Source organism: Eleutherodactylus coqui, chromosome 5 (genome assembly GCF_035609145.1).
Source record: "Eleutherodactylus coqui strain aEleCoq1 chromosome 5, aEleCoq1.hap1, whole genome shotgun sequence".
In the NCBI taxonomy this organism is placed as follows: domain Eukaryota; kingdom Metazoa; phylum Chordata; class Amphibia; order Anura; family Eleutherodactylidae; genus Eleutherodactylus; species Eleutherodactylus coqui.
Window position 1 is genome coordinate 92585073 of NC_089841.1, and position 19687 is coordinate 92604759.

General features: G+C 39.2%; 1 protein-coding gene across 1 annotated transcript; it reads left to right on the forward strand.

Moving 5' to 3' along the window:
• The first annotated feature begins 1321 nt into the window (after positions 1-1321).
• On the forward strand, positions 1322-16773 carry CRHBP (corticotropin releasing hormone binding protein). Its single transcript, XM_066601886.1, has 7 exons — positions 1322-1454; positions 1586-1676; positions 2158-2315; positions 9039-9249; positions 12391-12539; positions 14976-15096; positions 16404-16773. Exons 1-7 carry the CDS (start codon positions 1374-1376, stop codon positions 16556-16558), a joined length of 966 nt encoding a protein of 321 aa, XP_066457983.1. The 5' UTR covers positions 1322-1373; the 3' UTR covers positions 16559-16773.
• Positions 16774-19687: the final 2914 nt, after the last annotated feature.

Sequence of the window (19687 nt, forward strand, 5' to 3'; positions counted from 1 at the left end):
GCTAGGTGGAGAAATCCACACCATCAGCCAGCCAAATCAACCACACCTTCACCAGTGCTCTCCTGGAAACCCATAGGACTGTGACACAGGTCTTGAAAAAAACTAATGGCTACATACAGACCTGTAAAAATAATTTATTTCCGAAAAATAGGGCCTAGGAAGCCAAAACCAGAAGTGCATAGCAGACTTTTTCCTGAAAGTCACTGGATTCCAAAATCATTGGTATGGGGCTTTCTTTTTCTTTCACATTGATTAGAAAAACTTTTACTTTGGGGGCTGTTTTGAATTGTGAAATTAAACCAGTGGTATAATGAGGTGATGGGTAGAGATGAGCGAGTATAGTGCCTTAGCCGAGTATCCTCCCGCTCGTCTGTAAAGATTCGACTGCCGGCGTGGGTGACAGGTGAGTTGCGGCAGTGAGCAGGGGGAGCGGGGGGGGGGGGGGAGAGAGGGAGAGAGATCTCCCCTCCGTTCCTCCCGGCTCTCCCGCGCCCCCTGCCGGCCCACGAATCTTTACAGACGAGCAGGACGATACTCGGCTAAGGCACTACTCGCTCGAGTAGTTAGCCTTAGCGAGTATACTCGCTCATCTCTAGTGATGGGTCATCTTTAAATTGGAAATGAAGAACCAATGAGTTTTCTGGATTGAGTTTCAGTAGTGGAATAAATGCCACGATGACTTGCTGCAGCTCTGAAGGGCAAAAGAGATCCAAAGCACCAGTAGATTCTGTGAATAGGAAGATTTCACCATTGGATCATTAGTTAGTGAAATAAATCAAGTCTTGTATCCCCGAAATTAAAAAAAAAATAGGAACTATTCCAATTGTATGTATTTCTTAGAATCATTTTACTACTTTGTACTGTCACTTTTTTACATTTTACGCCAGTATGATTTTACAGTTCCACTCCTTTGATGGATCTTTCTTAGCTGGTGTTCCTTCTTATCAGGGTAACGTCTTCTGCTTTACTGTGCAGAGTAATATTCTCCAAAACTGAATATGATACATAAAACATGTAATGTGCTTTTCTCATGTTGTCAGTGAGATAAGGATTTAGCCAAGTGAATTGCATAGTATCTTTCCTCTCCTAACATGACATTAGTACCAGATGAGACAATTGAAGATATGAAATTAAATCTCAGATTTTTCTTGGATTTGGTCTTCTGGCAACCTGTCACAGACATTTTTTTTCAAGCAGGGTTACCCATGGTTACTGAGTCTCAATCAGTCAGAAGACTATGTTCCTTCCCCTTCAATTTTCTATATAAAGGGGTCTGTCAAAGAAACCCCTCCAGCTCCTCCTAGTATCAACACAGACAGGAAAGAATTCAAGCAAATACACACACAGCCAAGTAGCAAGTGTGTATCTGCAGAATGATTCCACTTTCCAGGCTTCATTGGCATGTACTACTTATCTTCCTGGCGTCTCTTAGGGGACACTGCAGGTACATACAGGTGAGCTGCTCCCCATAGTGAAAACATACTTAAAAGGAGAACTCTTTTCATGACAACTAGAATAGAACTAAGTGTCCAAAGTGGATCAGGATTTTGTTCTATTAATCTAATTTTATGATATTATTTTACAGGTGAGAGATGCAGCAGAGGACGCACTAGTGCTTTTGAACGCAGATATTAAGAGAGAGTTATCTGAAGAACAGATATATAGAAGGTCACTCAGTAAGTACTTGACAGAATGGGAAATATACATTCGTTTTGTTATTTCACTACTGTATACTTTGATTTCCATTGGTTTTAGTGGGGATCATATTATTGTACCACATGTTACATATTGTGTTTGTTATTTTAGGAGTGATAAAGAAAAACTCCATATAATATAAATATTACATGTTATACTTTGCACAATGTTGCTTTTTTATACACTTTTGCATAAATAACAACTTAACTTTCTAGATTGCAAGTAAAAATGAATGACTTTACGCCTGTTTTTATTTATTCATTAACTTACTTCTATACTAGTATTAATCCAATCAGTTATATTTGTAGAAATGACTCATGTGCTACATTGGGAGTTTACATAATATCCATGATTATCTGTCATTCGTTAGTAAATAAAGTGATAATCTTTGTACAGAGCTGCAGAATATGTTGGTGCTACTGTCTATAAAGAATAAGAAGCATCTCTTTTATCTCTGCTTAGGATGTATTGATATGCTCAGTATAGATGGACAATTCACTTTCAAAGCAGAACAACCTCAGCTACACTGCGCTCTGTTCATCATTGGAGACCCTGAGGAGTTTATTACCATAGAATATAACTTTGTGAATATAAACTGCCTGGGAGGTGACATCCTAAAGGTAAGGGGACATTACACCACATCTGATATCTTTCATATTTTATAAACTGCAACTGAAATGTCACAGATTTAGATAACCTGTTATTGTACTTTCCAGCTGCTGCAGAACTGCTTGACTGTTCAGGAACTCCCTAGCAATAGTTAGCAGAGTATGTTGGGCGTGTATTACTGCCATAACAGGAGAGAAACACTTTAATTAAATTGTATTCAGTGAACTGAAGGAGCAATAAAACAAGTAATATGGATGATTGCAGTGTAATAAAGGTTTATATATTAATAACATTCAACATTAGCTAAGTAAAAATGTTAAGTGGAATTCATAGAATTATCTGAGGCTGAGTGAAGCTATTGCAGTGTGCATGGTGTGTTAACAGATCCAAAATAACATAGGCTTTGAGATTTCAGTGTTCCACTTCCTCTGTTATCACTCTGCAGATGCATGTGGCAGTATGAACTGCAGTTCTGGTATTATATTCATGAATAGGGAAGCTAGAGCAGGCTTTCTTTCTGGGAAGTTTTGCAGGAAATGGAATTATAGAAGAGAAGCAAAGTATAATTTTAAAACATAAATAAAGTATATAATAGAGTACATCATAGGAAATATCATTATTTGTACCACTTCAACTGTAATCTCGTGAAATAGTGCTTTGATTTACTGGAAATTGTAATAGGAGATGTAATGGTTATTTCTATGTTATTAGTAGACACAATGTGAGCTTTTGGAAGTGAAGATTAAATATAGTTATTGGAGAGAAGTAATCTATGTAGTAAATGATTATGTTGCCTGCATATATTGCATACTATCAGTGAGGTTCAATAAACCCAATGGCCTGCTTACCAACTATCACGGGAAATTTTCTACAATTCTTAAGTCTACAAAGTGACATAAAGATGTGGTCATTTAGATCTAGGTGAGGATTAGCTCTCCACAGTAGCTGGAAGTATTCAAGGATTACTATGTTTTTTGCTAATAGGGGATTTGGGACATGACTGATGTTTGATCCCTAAAAAATGTAACTAAGGCACAAAATGAAAACTTTTGTGGGACATTGTTGCAAAATATAAAACTTTTGAAGAAGGAGATTTCTAGGTACAGGAGGTTGGTCTTAGACATTTACAGTTGTGTATTATATTCTATTGTATCTATGTCTGTGCAGATACAGTATGGGTATCAGTACATTGGTTGGAATACCTCTTAGGGAATGTTCACACATTGTTAACAAAACATTTTTGACACAGAATATGTGTCAAATCTTTGGTGAAATCCGCGTCTTAAAGTGCCCAATGCTTCTAATGGAAATCTGAGCTGTAGCCTACATGGTGTATCTGAGATCAATGTGCGGAAAAAAATATGTGATATGTCATTTCTTGAAATGGGAATGAAAAATCCAGGTACGGATCTGCAGCAAAGTGGAGAGCAAATCCGCACCACGAATCCACAGTTCAGATGGAACTTTCTACTGTGGATTTTGAGGCAAAATCTCTGTGGAAAAACTCTGATGTGGATTCTGCCCTGTGAACGTAGCTTTAAAGTTGTGCAAAAAACAGTGCGGTTGAGAGTGGATACCCAAGGACCCATTCTGTATCTAATATCCTTTACTGTTCTAGGACATTTTGGTTTTGACCAAGAAGTGGTTTGCACTATTTTTGGGTAACAGCAAGAGCTGCTTCTTATGTTCTCCAGAATTCCTAAAATATGTATAGCATCAACAGAAATAAACCTATCATAAAGGTAGACAGTTACCATTATGCTGTCATGAATATAGACTACTTGCTACTGATTAACATGAGCTGCCTTCCAGTGGTTGGTTTAATATACATGGACATGCACAACATATACATCCCATAATACTGCACACCGGAAGTCCTCATAGACATCACAATCCTATCATTCAATCTCTTTGCCTCTTTATGTTTTTAGGTTGTATACATGGACTTGTCCAAGAACTCTATCAAAACATCTTTGTTAACACTTTGATCTTGGTGATTCGTTTTCTCAAAATGGCACTTGGATATACCAGACCTTAAAGGGGTAAATCGGAGACCAAAGGTTTTTTTTAGAGTTTTCTTTTCACCCATCCACTGAATAGGTAAAAACTGATAGATCAATGGGGATCCCACCAATCCTGAGAACAGGGAACCTGTGTCCCTTTTCCTCCTCACTGTGGGGTTGTTTCTCTTACCCACAGTGATGTCAGATTAAATAGACCCTGATATAGCGGAAATAACGCTATAATGTGGCAGTTTAAAGAGCACCCTATGGTGCACCATAAAGTGCCTATGTATACCTCAGTATGGGGCCACAGGAACTCCATGAGCCTTGCCTCAGCCTCTGTGCATATGGCTCTACGCATAAGGCCTAACTGACCTCACTACTTTCATGCACCCTTTTTTCTAAAGTCAGTGCCTTTTCTAATCTCCTCTTCTCATTGGTCCCTATTCTTCACTTAGTTCCTACTTACATTTTCCTCCATCAGGAAGGGTATGGTTTATCCTTAAGAACAGCACCTAGTAGGTGTGAGGAGTCTTATAAGGCTATGCATTCTCGTCTAGGAAATATATGCAAATGGGAAGAAGGAACAGTGCCTCTACAGCGCCACCTATTAGAAGACAGCTTCCCTGCATGTCAATGTTAGACTTTTTCACAAGCCTTGTAGCAATAACTGGGTTTATAAACCAAAGCCAGAATTTTCTTCAGAGGAAGAAATAACCATACACAACGTTATATTTTCCTCTTCACACCCTAATGCAGTGTTCCCCAATCAACGACTTAGGAACCACCTGTTGCTCTTCGGCCTCTACTATTGGCTGCTGTGCATACTCTTGTGCACTTGTGGCTATGACACAGCATTACTAGCACTTGGTACTAGGATCTAAAGCATGACACTGGCAGTTACCACCAGGCTAAAATCAGATCACTAGCTCATATCTTTGACAAGCTTTTCATTTTTTCAGTATTCAGTGTGGCCTAAGAACACCTATCATATTTACAAGTGATTTTCAAACCTTCAAAAAGTTTGAGGAGCTCTGCCTCAATGAAATTCTGCCGCTCTGGAAATAGAATGTCGTCTATGATTTTAATTTGCAAAACCAAAAGGTTCTCTGATTGATACTAGTATATTGCAAATGGCGAATCCTTTCTGGTGGATCATTACTGGGTTCTGACAAATACCTTGGCTGTATATTTACAGACTATGAACATAGGCTATGAGAATGTGTAAAGTCTACGTAGCTGGTATCCTGACAGGAAACAAACTGCAGGCATATCACTGTAAGGCAGAGATGCTACCCGCTGTGCCAACACGATTAGAACTTTTATCCCACTGCAGCATCCCTTTTGGGCATGTGTTATTTACAGAATCTGGTTTGTGTGCAATAAGGTAATCGCCTTCCAGAGACGGGGGCGTATTGACTTACTGGAATATGTAGTTCTACAGCAGCTGGAGAAGCGTATATTGCATTAAGCTGAAGCTATTTTAGAAGCAGGGTAAGACAGGATAGCAGTTCTCTGTGCCTAAAGAGAAATCATATAAATAGAATACCATCAAAGAGCAAAGTTTAATATTTCATGTGATTAAAAAGCATTCCAGTATATGAAATAGGAAAGTATAACATGCCGAGTGCCAATAATCAGCTATAGGCCACACAGCTAGTATATATTACATATGCTTCCTATATTATTGTACTAATTTATGGGTAATACTCTAGTTAATATTAAGCTGGAAGTACTCATGTTTGTAGCGGTGTTGCTGTGCTACAACGTGGATATAATTGCCCATTAACTTTGTGACAACCACTACAGTGGCGGATAATAATAGGAGCAGTTTGGATGACCGTCTGAGGCCTAAGGCTCTCAGGGGGCCCATGGCCACCCACACTGCCCCACTATTTTTATAGGGTGCTGTTAGAGTACTTCTTTAAATTTAGAATCAGCCATAAGGCGATGGGGATCTGAGTTCTCTCATGTGTCCATATTAATTAACAATGATCATCAGAGAAAGAACAAGAGACATCAACTATGTGAAGTCACCACTGTGCTCTTTCTAACAAGCCCAGCCCATTCAGCTTTATTTATTGCAAGGCAGAACAAAAGAAAGTATAGTGTCTAGTCATGGTTGACCAACAGTCTAAGTACACCTTATTGCTGTAAAAAGTAACAGATCCTACAAAAGACTAACACTTATAAATGAATAAATTATGTGATGCTTTGCTTACATCACTTTCACTGATAAGAATAAAATAATGTGGATACAAAGACTAAATATGGTCTCTAGGGAATGTCCAAATCCCCCCACTACCAAGAAGAGCTCAGTCAGGTCTGTGCTGCTTTAAAAGTTTCAGACTTAAGTTTGTATTAACCCATGAATGGAAAGTGTAACAATCACTTTGATAGTTTCACAGTGCTGATCACTCTCACAGGAAAAGCTGTATTCTAGACACATTACAGCACACCCCATACATAGCCTACTCCTTTCCTTCTCCTGACCTCAGTCCAGCATGTGCAGGAGATGGGCTTAGCAGTGGTGTATGTGTGGAAGCACTGTAATCAGGGTGCAGCATCTGGAAAACAGCTTCTCTTGTGTAAGGTACCTAGCAGCTGTGGACTGCAAAGGGAACAGAGGAGGCTGGAACTGTATTACGTTGGTGGCATAGATGGGACTCTACAACTTTGTTGAGGCACAGAGCGGCAGTATTACTTTGTGGTACCTCAAAGGGCTTGTACTCACCTTGTGAAGGGGAAATTATACTTTTTGGGGTACAAAGGAGAATATTATTACTGTAGAGCGCAAGGAGGGACTGTTTCTTTTAATGGGCACAATGGGTGAATTATTACTAAGTACAGGCACTATTACTTTATGTGGCACTAGTTCTTTTGGGGGAACAAAGGGGGCACTATTATTATGAGGAGACACTGAGAGGGATTTTGGAGTAGCAGCAGGATGGCAAGAATGTGTAGAGACAAGACAAGCAAGAAAGACCAAAGCAGCAGTAGTGGGCACAGGAAAATGGTGCAGCTGATTGTAGTTATGGCGCACGTAGGAAGGAGGATCAAGCTGTTTGAACAGCTTGAGCCTATGACCTACTTAATACGTCACTAGTTACAAATTACTTTGTGGGTAGCAATGTTGCCACAGTGATATATGAAGTATAACTTACAGCACCTATGCCACTTTTTAATGTGTAATTTATAGTAGATATCTTCATATGCACCACATGCTCCAGGATCCATGCAGCTGTATTCCCTAAAGTTACACCCCTGCATTCAGTCAGCTGAGAAGCAATACTAGCTGCTCTAATTATGTAACACCTTTTTTTTTTTAAGACTGTATGTGACTTGCATAATTACTTGTCAATTCATGTGGCCGCTGCATTACTTTGCCCCAAAGCAGGGAGGCACCATTCAGTCATTGACTTGATAATAGCAGCCATCTGATACATTGCTACAACTGTATATTACTAAATCTACTACGTATTTAAAGGGTTACTGAACAGTGGTGGTGTGAAAGGCTATATAGAGATGTACTGTAAATATGTAAAGGGATTATTCCCAAGGGTGTACATACTATAGAAGCAAGCTATGAGAGTGCTATGCGGCCCTTTAAGAGAGGGGGCCCCAGCTCTGATTGCACATCAAGTTTGTAATTGGATAGCGAGAAAGTATGCAGAACCTTTGTCCAAAGAGGAACTGCATTATTAGAAAACAAGGATGTGGAGAATTGCCCCAAGGGTCATTTTAAAGGATATGGAATGGGAAACAACAGCAGGCCTTCCTGTCCTGGCTGGCAAAACCAGACACCTTAGTGGGGGGCCGATTTAAGGTTTTGCTATGGGGCTACATTTCTTCCAATGTATGCCACTGGTTATTCCACAAAACAAAGTTATCCCCTACTCACAGGATGGGGAATAACTAGCTGATTGGTGGGGCTGACTGATGGGACACCCACCGATGCCAAGATCAAGGGTCCTGAAGGCCCTCACATGGACAGAGCGGCATCAAGCATGTGCAACAAGACTTCATCAATTGCATTGGAACTGCCAAAAAATAGCCAAGTTCATGCACCTTTGGGACCCCCATTCTTAGGTTCAATGAGAGTTACCATGGCCTCTTCTTTGACCTGTAACATCATGTTCATTGGTCACATGGCCTTTCTGCAGTCTCATTCAAGTGAATAGGATTAAGCTGCAATACCAGACATAACTGCTACAAAATATATGGCACTTTGCATGGTATACAGTGAAGATGCTGCAGCCACTTCAAACAGCTGATCTGATATTGATGACCTATCCTAAGGATACGTCATCAATACCTGAATTCTGGAATTAACAGGCTAAGTACGTATTACAAGGACAAAAAAAAAAACTTTCTGAAAAATGCTTACATCCTACTGATGTTGCCTGCAGAGTGGCGCTACATTATACGAATTTTCATCAGTCCTACTGTGTTATCCGAATTCTCCCACGTGTCGGGTTTTAACTCTACATGATATATGGGAATTGCTAGTTTGCTGATATAATTTAAAATGTCTGTGTGTAAACTCTAAATATATTCACATATTAACCCCCTTAAATATTACTACTAGCTGTGATTTTAACCCAGGGTTGTAGTTAGACGTTCTTTCACCTGGACCAAAAGATAAGGTTTGCCGCCCTAGGTACAGGCCAAATTTTCTCTCTCTGTGACTTTTTGATGTAAATAATGCTTTTTTCTGATGTAACATTTTAGGTTTTTGATGGCTGGATAATTAAAGGAGAGAAGTTTCCAAGTTCTTTAGATCATCTCCTCTCGACCAGTGAACGGTACACTGACATATGTGAAGATGGTAATATGCAAAGTATCACACAGTCATCTCAAAACGTGGCCATGATATTCTTCAGAGTTCAAAAACCAGGCCACGGCTTCACACTGACAATCCGCAAGACGCCTAATTTGTTCCGTAAGTTGATTTTTTTTTTTCTAGCAGCAATAATTTTGCTGAGCTGACAAAATCATACATCTCTCCGAGGGCGTGAAATAATGAAATGAATGCTAGAACAATCTGATAAATGTCCAGCCAGAAATTGCTATTGATTTTTCCGGAACAGAACTCAATGCTTAGCCTCAAAGAAAATATATATATTGTACAACTTATAAATATCGTGTAGTCTTGGACAACTTGATAGGTTTTATAATGCAGGCTAAACAATTATTGTTCATTGCCAATATTTAACCGTTCTCAACTGACAAAGTAATAGCGATCCAAAAAGGAGTGAAGATAAACTCCAGGAACTACTGTAATCAGACCTTTATTGTCATAGATTAGTTAAACAGAATGAGTATATAGTGTTAAAGGCACAGATGTAGCTGAGCAGAGTTAGAGTGACAGTGCTGCTGATATCCCAATAGTGTACCTGATAGCGGAGCTATTAATCACAGTGTTGTACCACCCACATTTAGCTTCTCAGCTTCAAAACACTGTACCCATTATTTTACAAAAATTTTTTACAAAGTTTTTCTCTTCTATTATAATATCAGTCGGGGTCTCTGTGGTGAGATCCTTACCGATCAGACTTTTATCACAGAATACCCCTTTAACAAACATTTTTTTAAGTAGTACAACATAAAAAAAACTATATAAACTTGGAATCAACATAATTGCACTGAACCATAGAATTAAGTTAACATGTCAATTTTTACACCCCATGAACACCAAGACAACAAAACCTCCCCAAAATATTGCAATTGCATTTTTGTTCTATTTTACCCCGCTTACAATTTTTTCATAGTTTTTCAAAACATTATATGATAGATTAAATGGTACCATTAAAAATAGTCGACAAAAAACAAGTGCAAAAAACAAGCCCTCATATGGCAAAATCTAGATCAATTTAAAGTTATGATTTCTTTTGGAAGTTCAAAGGAAAAAACTAAGATGAAAAACATGAAATATATCAGGTCCAGAAATGGTTAAATGGAATGTGTTATCTGAAAATTAAATAAAGTTTTTATGGGAAACATACTTTTTGATTATTTTAGTGATTTTTTTTTATTTCTCATTCCCTAATGCATATGTGTATACAAAATGTGTATTCTGTACTTTTCTTCTGACCTCTGGGTCGCATGAAGAGCACTCCGAAAATGGTTTAAGCATATTCATCATTGCATTCTGAGCATGCTCGGAGCGTGGAAAACTTAGAAACCAGTACTGTATTACTGGGCAGTGACTGCTGTCAGCTGCCTCCCAATCCTGGCTGGATGTAATCCACCTCTACCCTGTCCTGGTTTCTATGTTTACCACACTCCGAGCATGCTCGGAATGCAATGATGAATATGCCCTTTGTGTCTAGCAGTTAGTGCGTCAGATTTATGATACTGCCTAAACGAAAAACTGCCTTTGGGTGCTTTTAGACAAAACAATTACACTGGTCAACAAATCAAAAAACAATTCTGTATCTGGTTTGGAAACAGGTTCGTGTAACTAATTTTGATGTGCTGAATTCAGTGGAAGAATCAGATTCCATCTATCACGTTACATTTCTGAGATACATAGCACTATTACATAGACTATAATACAGTATTGCCAAACATTGTCTGGTTTTAAATACAAAAAAAATAAAACATTTAGAATTTATTAATGTTTTTCTGGTAATATATTTGTGAATGAAACTCAAAAAATACCGATATGTTGAGGTAAGAATGAAGAGAAGTGTTTCATGCAGATTACAACAAACACTAAACAGCAGTACAGATAGGCTCATGTCGGTAACCTTCCTGCTCAACTACATTGTTCTGCCATCTAGTGACCATTTTTAGAACTTCATCCACTGTGTATTACATTCAAATAAAGAGTTTAGATTAGTCACTGATTTAATTTTTTATAAATAATTCACCAAAAAATGAGCACAAACACAAAAACCTTTTTAAAAAAATTTAAAAAATCTAAATTACATAAAAACCTTACGTGATACATCATTTCTAAAGGTAAATTTGGATTCTACACCCAAAAATCCATAAGAATTGATATGTCACACACCAGATGCAAAAATGCTGTTGAGCAGTGTAATCGTTCAAACACGTGAAAGTGAATGATATTCATTCAGTCTGAATATGAGCCGATGACTGAATGACGAACAATAATCGTTTTCTTTTCGCTCCTTGTTAATTTTTGTGCAGGAATAAAAATCATTGTTGGCTCGTTCGGTTTAAACAGCACTCATTCAGTTACTCTTAGTCATTTATACAGTGAATGTGAATGACTGAACGATTAGTCGCTTGAACAAGCCAACAATGTATCTGCCTGTATAAATAGAGTACACGAGTGAACGGGCTAACGATGATGTCATTCGCTTGTTTGCTTGTCAAACAATAAATCGACTTGTCGAAAAGGGGCCGTTGCTGCTCACAGCAACCAATTAAACAATATAGCGTTCAGGGCTCCTTCACACGAGTGTATGTATTTTTACGTTCGCTTGGACTCACCGTGAAATTGCATGAATAGATGATTTTCCGCGATAAAGTCTCGAGCTTAATTAGCGTTTTCTCAACCATTCACACGGCTGGGTGTAATTTTTTAGCGAAAAAATACGTCACAGCCCAGAAATCCATTGCTTGGCATAAATCCTCGGAATGACTTCAGATGTCGAAATAGAGGCACCTGTAAGCTTTTCCCTGTGTTGGATGCTGCTAAACTGCCTCCCCTCCCTTTTTTCCAGCTCCCATAGGAGTCTAAGGGAGCCGCCGCCGTATATTGGTCAAAAGATAGAACCAGAACTATCATTTTACCCAGTGTATAATAACAGGTGTGGATTTCGGTTGCGCATGTTCTATTTTTTACGCTGCCCATGTCAACAAATAGATTGGAAACCAGTGCCTCAGATGGTTGCTTCTATTGGCCAGCCACGAAAACGCAGCTACATATATATACGCTCGTGTGAATAAAGCCTCATTTTGTATTCTAGTCTGAAGAAATGAACGCAGCTCTGTGATTGGTTGCTTTGGGCAACAAAGGCCCTTTATCTTTAGGGGGAATTTACTGTATAAGTGAGGTGATAAGTGTATGCTGAACGTAAACTAATATATTTCTTATTTCATCCTACAGCCTGCAATGTGATTTCACAGTCACCTAGTGGGAAATTTACTATGATTATTCCCCATCAACATAGAAATTGCAGTTTTTCTATAATATACCCGATTGTGATCAAAATATCTGACCTTACCCTGGGCCACTTCAATGAGCTACAGTTAAAGGTATGTCCAGTATTTCTATATCTGCGCAACCTGCTCTAGTTTGTACAGAACTACGCCGCGACACTCGCACGTATCCCTCCGCCAGGAATAGCAGCTGATTCAGTTTAACTTTTTTTTTCAGACTAGCTAGACAGATCGTATTTCACACTTACGCTGGGGACTCCGCTTTCCTGCTCCATTCGGGGAGCAAGAAAGAGGAATCCCCGTAGCTGAGCGGCTCCATCTTAAGATGGAACTGAACAGCACTGGACGGACCCCATATAGTCTATAATTGACTATAATGGGGTCTGCTTGCTTTTCGCCCAGCTGCTCAGTTTTTGGATTGAAGAAAAAGCACTGCAAGTACACTTTTTCCTTTTGGTATTTGCAGCCGGATCTGCGATGCGACCTCCGATGGGAGGTTTCGACACAGTTGTAAAACCAGCCTACATGTGTTCTCATTAGTTATAGTTTAATTTGATTTGTAAGTACCGTATTTTTTTTGTTTTAATTATATTATTGGGAAACTCTTTACCAGAAAATGTTGGCCTTGTAAAAAGAGTCCCGGCACCACACACTTATGAAAGCTGTCCAAAAAGCAACCAATCACAGCACAGCTTTCATTTTAGCTCAGCAGTATAAGAAATGAATGCTGTGTTGTGATTGGTTGCTATGAGCAATGAAGAAAGATTTGTGGTACCGACCTACTTATTCATGGCCATCCTGTGTATTATTGTACATGGTATGCCTTTATGCAAAACGCTCACCCCTGCATGGCGTATTTGCACATGAACAAGGCTTTTGAGGTACATTTGTGCACATGTCAGTGCATATTACCATAATTTTTGCGCACGGAAGGCCAGTTCACACGCATGCGTGACACACCCATTCCATGGAATTTAATGGCTATTTAAGACTAATTACATCCAGCTGTCTTTTTCCCCTTGCGTATTTACGCATCTGCCATAGACTTCTATGGCACGTTTGCCACGCGAAACGCAGGGAAATAGGGTAGGAGCTATTTTTTGCTCGCGCACAAAACGCGCTTATGAGAATGAACCCATTGCAATCAATGGGTTCTATCCTCCATGTTTTCCATGGCCAAATATTTGCATGCACAAATACCTGCACAAACACGGCCATGTGATGCCGCGCTTAGATATTCGTTAAATTAACCTTCTTTTGTTTGTATTATTTGCTATTGTAACAATATACCGTATACAATAATGAACGTTTATGACAAACACTACGTAGAAAATGTAACTCACATCATCATCTGGTACTATATTTCACTGTGGAAGCATACACTTTCTAGATAGGTATACACTAGCTTAGGCTATGTTCACATCTGCATTAGGAATCTCCGTTTGGAGGTTCCACCACAGATCTGGCACTAAATGCTGTTAAAAAAGTCCTGCATGAAGGACCTTGTCAGTCTCTAAAATACCAGATAGTTAAAACAGAGACCAAGCGGGTCCCATTATAGTCAATACGGATCCATTCAGCTAGGGGATTCCCCTTTCCTGCTCCCATAAGGAAGCAGGAAACAGAACCCCAGAACACAGATGTGAACATAGCCTTAGTTCTCTATCCTGCACACAGTACAGTATGTGACAAATACAACACTCATATCATATGTATGAATACACATTTGTAGCTCCAACATCACCCTAACAGTCCATAAAATACCACAGCACAGCCTTGCGTTTCATATGCCTTTGATCTGTGCATTAAAGGGGTTGTCCAGTTATGAGCAGGGTCCACCATTCAGGATCCCCGCCAATTCACTGTTTATAAGTCCAATGCAATTGGGCACAAAGCGGATTTTTGCACATAGCACACAGCTCTGTTTCTACTGCAGTGGCCCAGCCTGATATTGCAGGACAAGCTACCATTCATTTCAATGAAAACTTGGCCTGCAATGCAAAGCTGGGCCACTGAAGTGGGAATAGAGCTGACTTCTTTTTTCAGAAATCAGCTTCATGCCCAAGTGCAGCAGACTTGCAAACAGCTGATTAGTGGGGCTCCTGAGTGGTGGACCCCTATTGATCTGCTATGAATGGCCTATACTGAGAATAGGATAGGCCATCAATTGCTCATAACTGGATAACCCCTTCAATGCACAGATCAAAGGCATATGAAACTCAAGGTCGTGCAGCTGTGTTTTATGGACTGTTGGGATAATATTGGTGTTGAGGCTTCCACACTTCTCTTTTTCCATCTTGGACTCCATTTGGTAATTTTGGAGTGTACTTTTAGTGGACAGCCGAGATAATAACATCATCCCTTGCATTTTATACTCTGCCTCTTCCTGGAAGGTGTTATGACTGTACACCTGCACCATCCAATACGCATACAACATACATGATTTTGATTTTTATGTATTCTTCTTGTTGTTCTCTTTATATCAATGTATTTTGGAAATAGAAAATACATTATATACATCTGTGTCTACAGAAGCCACCACCAAAAGGATGTGGCGGAGCAGGAGACTTTTTGGAGCTCTTAGGAGGTGCCGGATTAGATCCATCTAATATGTTTCCCTTGGCTGATCTCTGTCATTCATTTCATGGTTCTGGTAAGTAAATCAGTAATGGAATAATCCTCGCAGTGCCATCTAATGAAGTCAGTTTCTGACTTTTAAACAGACCTTTTAACATGAGTAGGGATGTAAACCAAACCAGAGTACCCATGTACAGACAGCTGTTTTGCGGTTCTTGAACCTCATTAGTGCACAGTAGGGTTCTAGTTGGCTGTGAAACTGGCCAAAGAGATAAGTCCAGGTGGGTTATGTTTCTCCTTGTAGACATTTCCACGAGGGTGGACTCCCCACACTCTCATGATTCTGTTTCCTGTGGTGCTCTCCATAAAGAGAAACATTAACACCACCAGCCCAACTCATGTCTCTTATATGGATAAGCGGTAAAAGATGCACCATATTTCATAGATCTTCTATAGACATTAATATGGAAAGCGCTTTCAATTTTCAGGACTCTTCCTGATCGATGTTATGTTATCTTAATGTCTTTACGATGGTTTTTTAAAACATGGTGGTAAAGTTGACAAGTTGACTGAGTTTATTACTGGCAAGAGATAATTATTCATTACAACTATATACCTTCTAAGGACAACTCTTCTGTTAAAAAGGAACGGGCTGTATAAACCTTATGGTAACAACTTGTTGTTGTTTGACAGAGTGAGGGTGGATTCACACCTGCATTGGGGATTCAGCTTTCCTGCTCTGTTTGGAAAGCAGAAATGAGGAATCCCCATGGCCAAACGGTTCTGTCGTAGGACGAAGCCAAACCGTGCCGAACGGACTCCATAATGGGGTCCAATCACTTTTCACTCAGCTGCCCCGCTTTTAGCCAGAAAAAAAGCACGCATGCATGCATTCCCCATATTTTCTGCTGTATCTTGAATGGGACTGACCTACTCTCAGGCCATGTTACCTATGAATGTAACATCAAATGCCCAAGAAGAGGCCATGACAGTCATGCGAGCACCGCTATCTCCTCAGACAGGACCTATCCTCAGTATAAGTTATCAAAGTTTTAGTGCCAGAAAATCCCTTTTTTAAAATGGATACTTTCTCTGTCCTTTTTGGTGTTGTTAGGGGAGCTGACAAGGCAGCAGGTCATGCATTTTTTTATACTCACCCGCTCCCTGGTTTCTGCAGTAGGTGTTCCATTCTAAAGTTCAAGTGGCGCATGAAAATCTGACTCTTTTCATAGTCCCGTGCATGCGTTCTCTCATAGGCTTGTATAGGTCGGTACTTATTTCAAACACCTGGCTGCTGATCTGTATAAAAGGACCTTTACTTGTCTCCATTACATCCAAGCTGTAGGTAGTTGGATCGCTAACTTCTGTTTCTTATCTCCGCAGCACAAATGAAGATTGGCTGTGACAACAGCGTAGTGCGGATGGTGTCTAGTGGTAAATTTATCAACAGGGTAACATTTGAGTACAGTCAGCTTGACAGGCAACTGGAAAGACAGCAAGGCAACAGCGTGGAAGAAGTCTGCTCACCACTTGATTGATCTGGTGGATCTGATTTTTTTTTCTAAGTGAGAGTGTTATTTTCCAATAAATGAATTACTCATAAACTATTCATTTATAACATATTATTTCACTTTCTGCAGTTTCCAAACCAGGGTTCAAAATCTAATGAGTATAATTTTATAGGTTATTTTTATAATTGTTCCCACTTCTATATCCTAAAACAAGACGTTAACATAAAAGTCCAATGAATAGACTGACAAGATTATTATTGTTCTGCTAAATGAAGGAGCTGTAGCAAAATTATTTCATGAGGTCAAGTATATAGGATGGACTTCAAATTTGTTTTTCACCACTCTGTAAGGTGGGGTCAAATAAATAAGATGCTTGAAAGTTGTAGAAAGTATAGAAAATATAAAAACAAGTTACTTCGTATGTTAAAACCGCCTTATAATAAAAATGGTTTTGTTGCCTAATGCAACCCATGAAATTTTAGTTTATATTTCCATTGCTATGTAGAAAATCAAGGTGCCGTATATAAAGATTAGGGGCAACTATGGAGCATGGAGTTGTTGTTTAAAGTCAGAGTCATAGTAAGGATTTCTTTCCATCACCCGTATCTATGTACACTGGCCATGAGCGTATGTTGGTGGCACCCACCACCTGGAGCAAATGCCCAGCCAGACCCTTCTTAAAAGGGTAGTGCCAAAACTGACTTTTATCACCTATCCAGAGGATAGGTGATAAAAGTCCGATTAGTAGTCATCTCACTGGGGCCTCCATGAGCCATAGAATAGGGGGCCACTTTTCATGATAGAGCTCGTTTTTGGCACAACCCTATTAAGTATTCCTCTGCCCATTGTGGCTATCTTTCATTTTTCCACTCTGGCTTAGAAATTAAAAAAACATGATATGATTAAAAAAGAGGATTGGATGAGATTGGAAATGGGAACTCAAGACCTCTAAAACTGTTGTAACCCAACATAAACTCTAATTAAGAGTGAGTCTCACAAGAGCGATACCTCAATAGTTTCAGCAATATGAAGGTTATTACTAATTGGTGTGGTCAGTTTACTTATGCCTCATTCACATGGCCATATGCAAGTTGAGCCTGAGATTTTTAGGTATAACTCACAATGGCAGCGCATGAAGACCCGTCTGTGTGCTGTTCAATCTCCATGGACAGAGGATATTGCATGGCTATTCTTATTTTTCCAAATGACCACTGGCCTACAAAGGTGAAGAGATAGGGGAAACTACTCTACTTAGCAACACAAGAATTCACCAGAATATTGCCTGATAATGAAAATATGATTGTTTTTAGCACAAAGTGTCTATATGTCCATATTCATCATGTCTATATCCACCATATCCAAACAACTGTCAGTACAGAAGTTAGGGATGTCATTAAACATGGAGTTAACAAATCTCCCAAATCTATTGTTACCCATTGGCATAATTTGCTTCATCCATTCACTATTTAGTGAAGGCAAATATATTTTGACCAGACACTGATTTTGACTGGTAGAATTTACCCAAGCTGTAACTAACACATTTCACATTTCTACTGGTCCATCTAGAATAAAAGGTGGAAGACACATTCGAGCAAAACTGCCAAGAGGTGACACCGGTCTATGCCCATTACTATAGGGATGAGCAACTCAATTCGCCTTTTAGACCTATCTCTGATTAGCTGGTCCACAGAATCTCCAGTATCAATTGATCAAACCATTCTTGGTGATATGTCACTGTACCTAATCCATAAGGAAAGTGTCTATGAAGAATAGAACTGTAAAACTGAAAACACAGGAAAGGATATTATATGAATTTGGCTGCTTTCACACCTTTGTCACAGCTCAGTTCAGAGTTTCCGTCTCTCTACTTGGTTTTTGGAGGAAAGAACCTGAAATCAAACTGAAAAAAACGGATCAGGTTTTTTTCCCGATTGATTTCAATGGGGTTTAAAAAAAACTGAAAACAAACAGAAAAACTTCCATTTGCTTCCATTCTGTTAGCCATCCGTTTTTTGTAGACAGAAAAATAGCGCAGTCTGCAGCTTTATTTAAAAACGGAAATTTGACAGAATGGAAGCAAACAGAAGCCTCTCTACTTGTTTTCCGTTTTTTTAACCTCATTGAAATCAATTTGTTTCAAAAACGAAGATTGATGGAAACCCTGAATTGAGTCCTAATGCGGATGCGAAAGCAACCTTCTGCTGGTAAAAGCCTTCATCAATGTAAAATACTGTATGTTATGTTAATGTATAATAAGAAAGATAATTATAGGTTATTTATTTGCAATTTGTAATAAAAAGAATTCACACATGAATAAATATAAAATAGATAATGGAGCATCCAAGTGGTTTCATTTCTTTTGATTTCCGCCAACTTGCAAATCTTATGAAACAAAACCAAAAGAAACAGAAATACAATTGTTAAAGGGGTTCTGCGCTTTGGACAATCCCTTTGTATTAGGCTACATTTATATGTGTGAGCGCCATATCGGGCTGAGAAACCCGGCCCGATATCGCACTTGTCGACACGGGTTTTATCCAAGGATGCGAGGAGTTTTTCATACAAAAACGCCTCGCCTCACTTCAGTCTAATTGTGATCCTTTGGCGCTAGTTTCACATCTCAGAGGATCTGCAAGCGTTACCCATTGATTTCAATGGGAAAAATCACATTGCACTCGCGTGCATATCGCACAATGGGAAATACATTCCGAGGGCCGCAAAAAAATTGAACATGCAGTGGTTTTTTTACCTGGAGTTCATATTCTCACGAGATTTGCACTCATGTGAATGTAGCCTTAAAAGTGTCACTCAAAAATAAGCTGAACACCCTGCTGCGACCCCAAGTCATCAGACATAATCTATGGGGGATCTTGGCAGCATATGTTTAAAATCCCTGGAGCAGCATCAAAGTCAATATGAATCCAAGTATTATGTAGATTATACAGACTAGAATAGGACATGTGATGAGATTTATATGCAGACCATCTCAAATAAAGGCAGCATGTAGTCCCATAGGGTATAATGGGTGTATGTTGTGTCCGTGAATTAATATGGACAGCACAGGGACCCAAATATGCTAGTGTGTCGAGGCCTTAATTACATGTAATAATAAGAAGCCCTGAATATGCGATCACTTACTGATTAGTGGGACTCCAA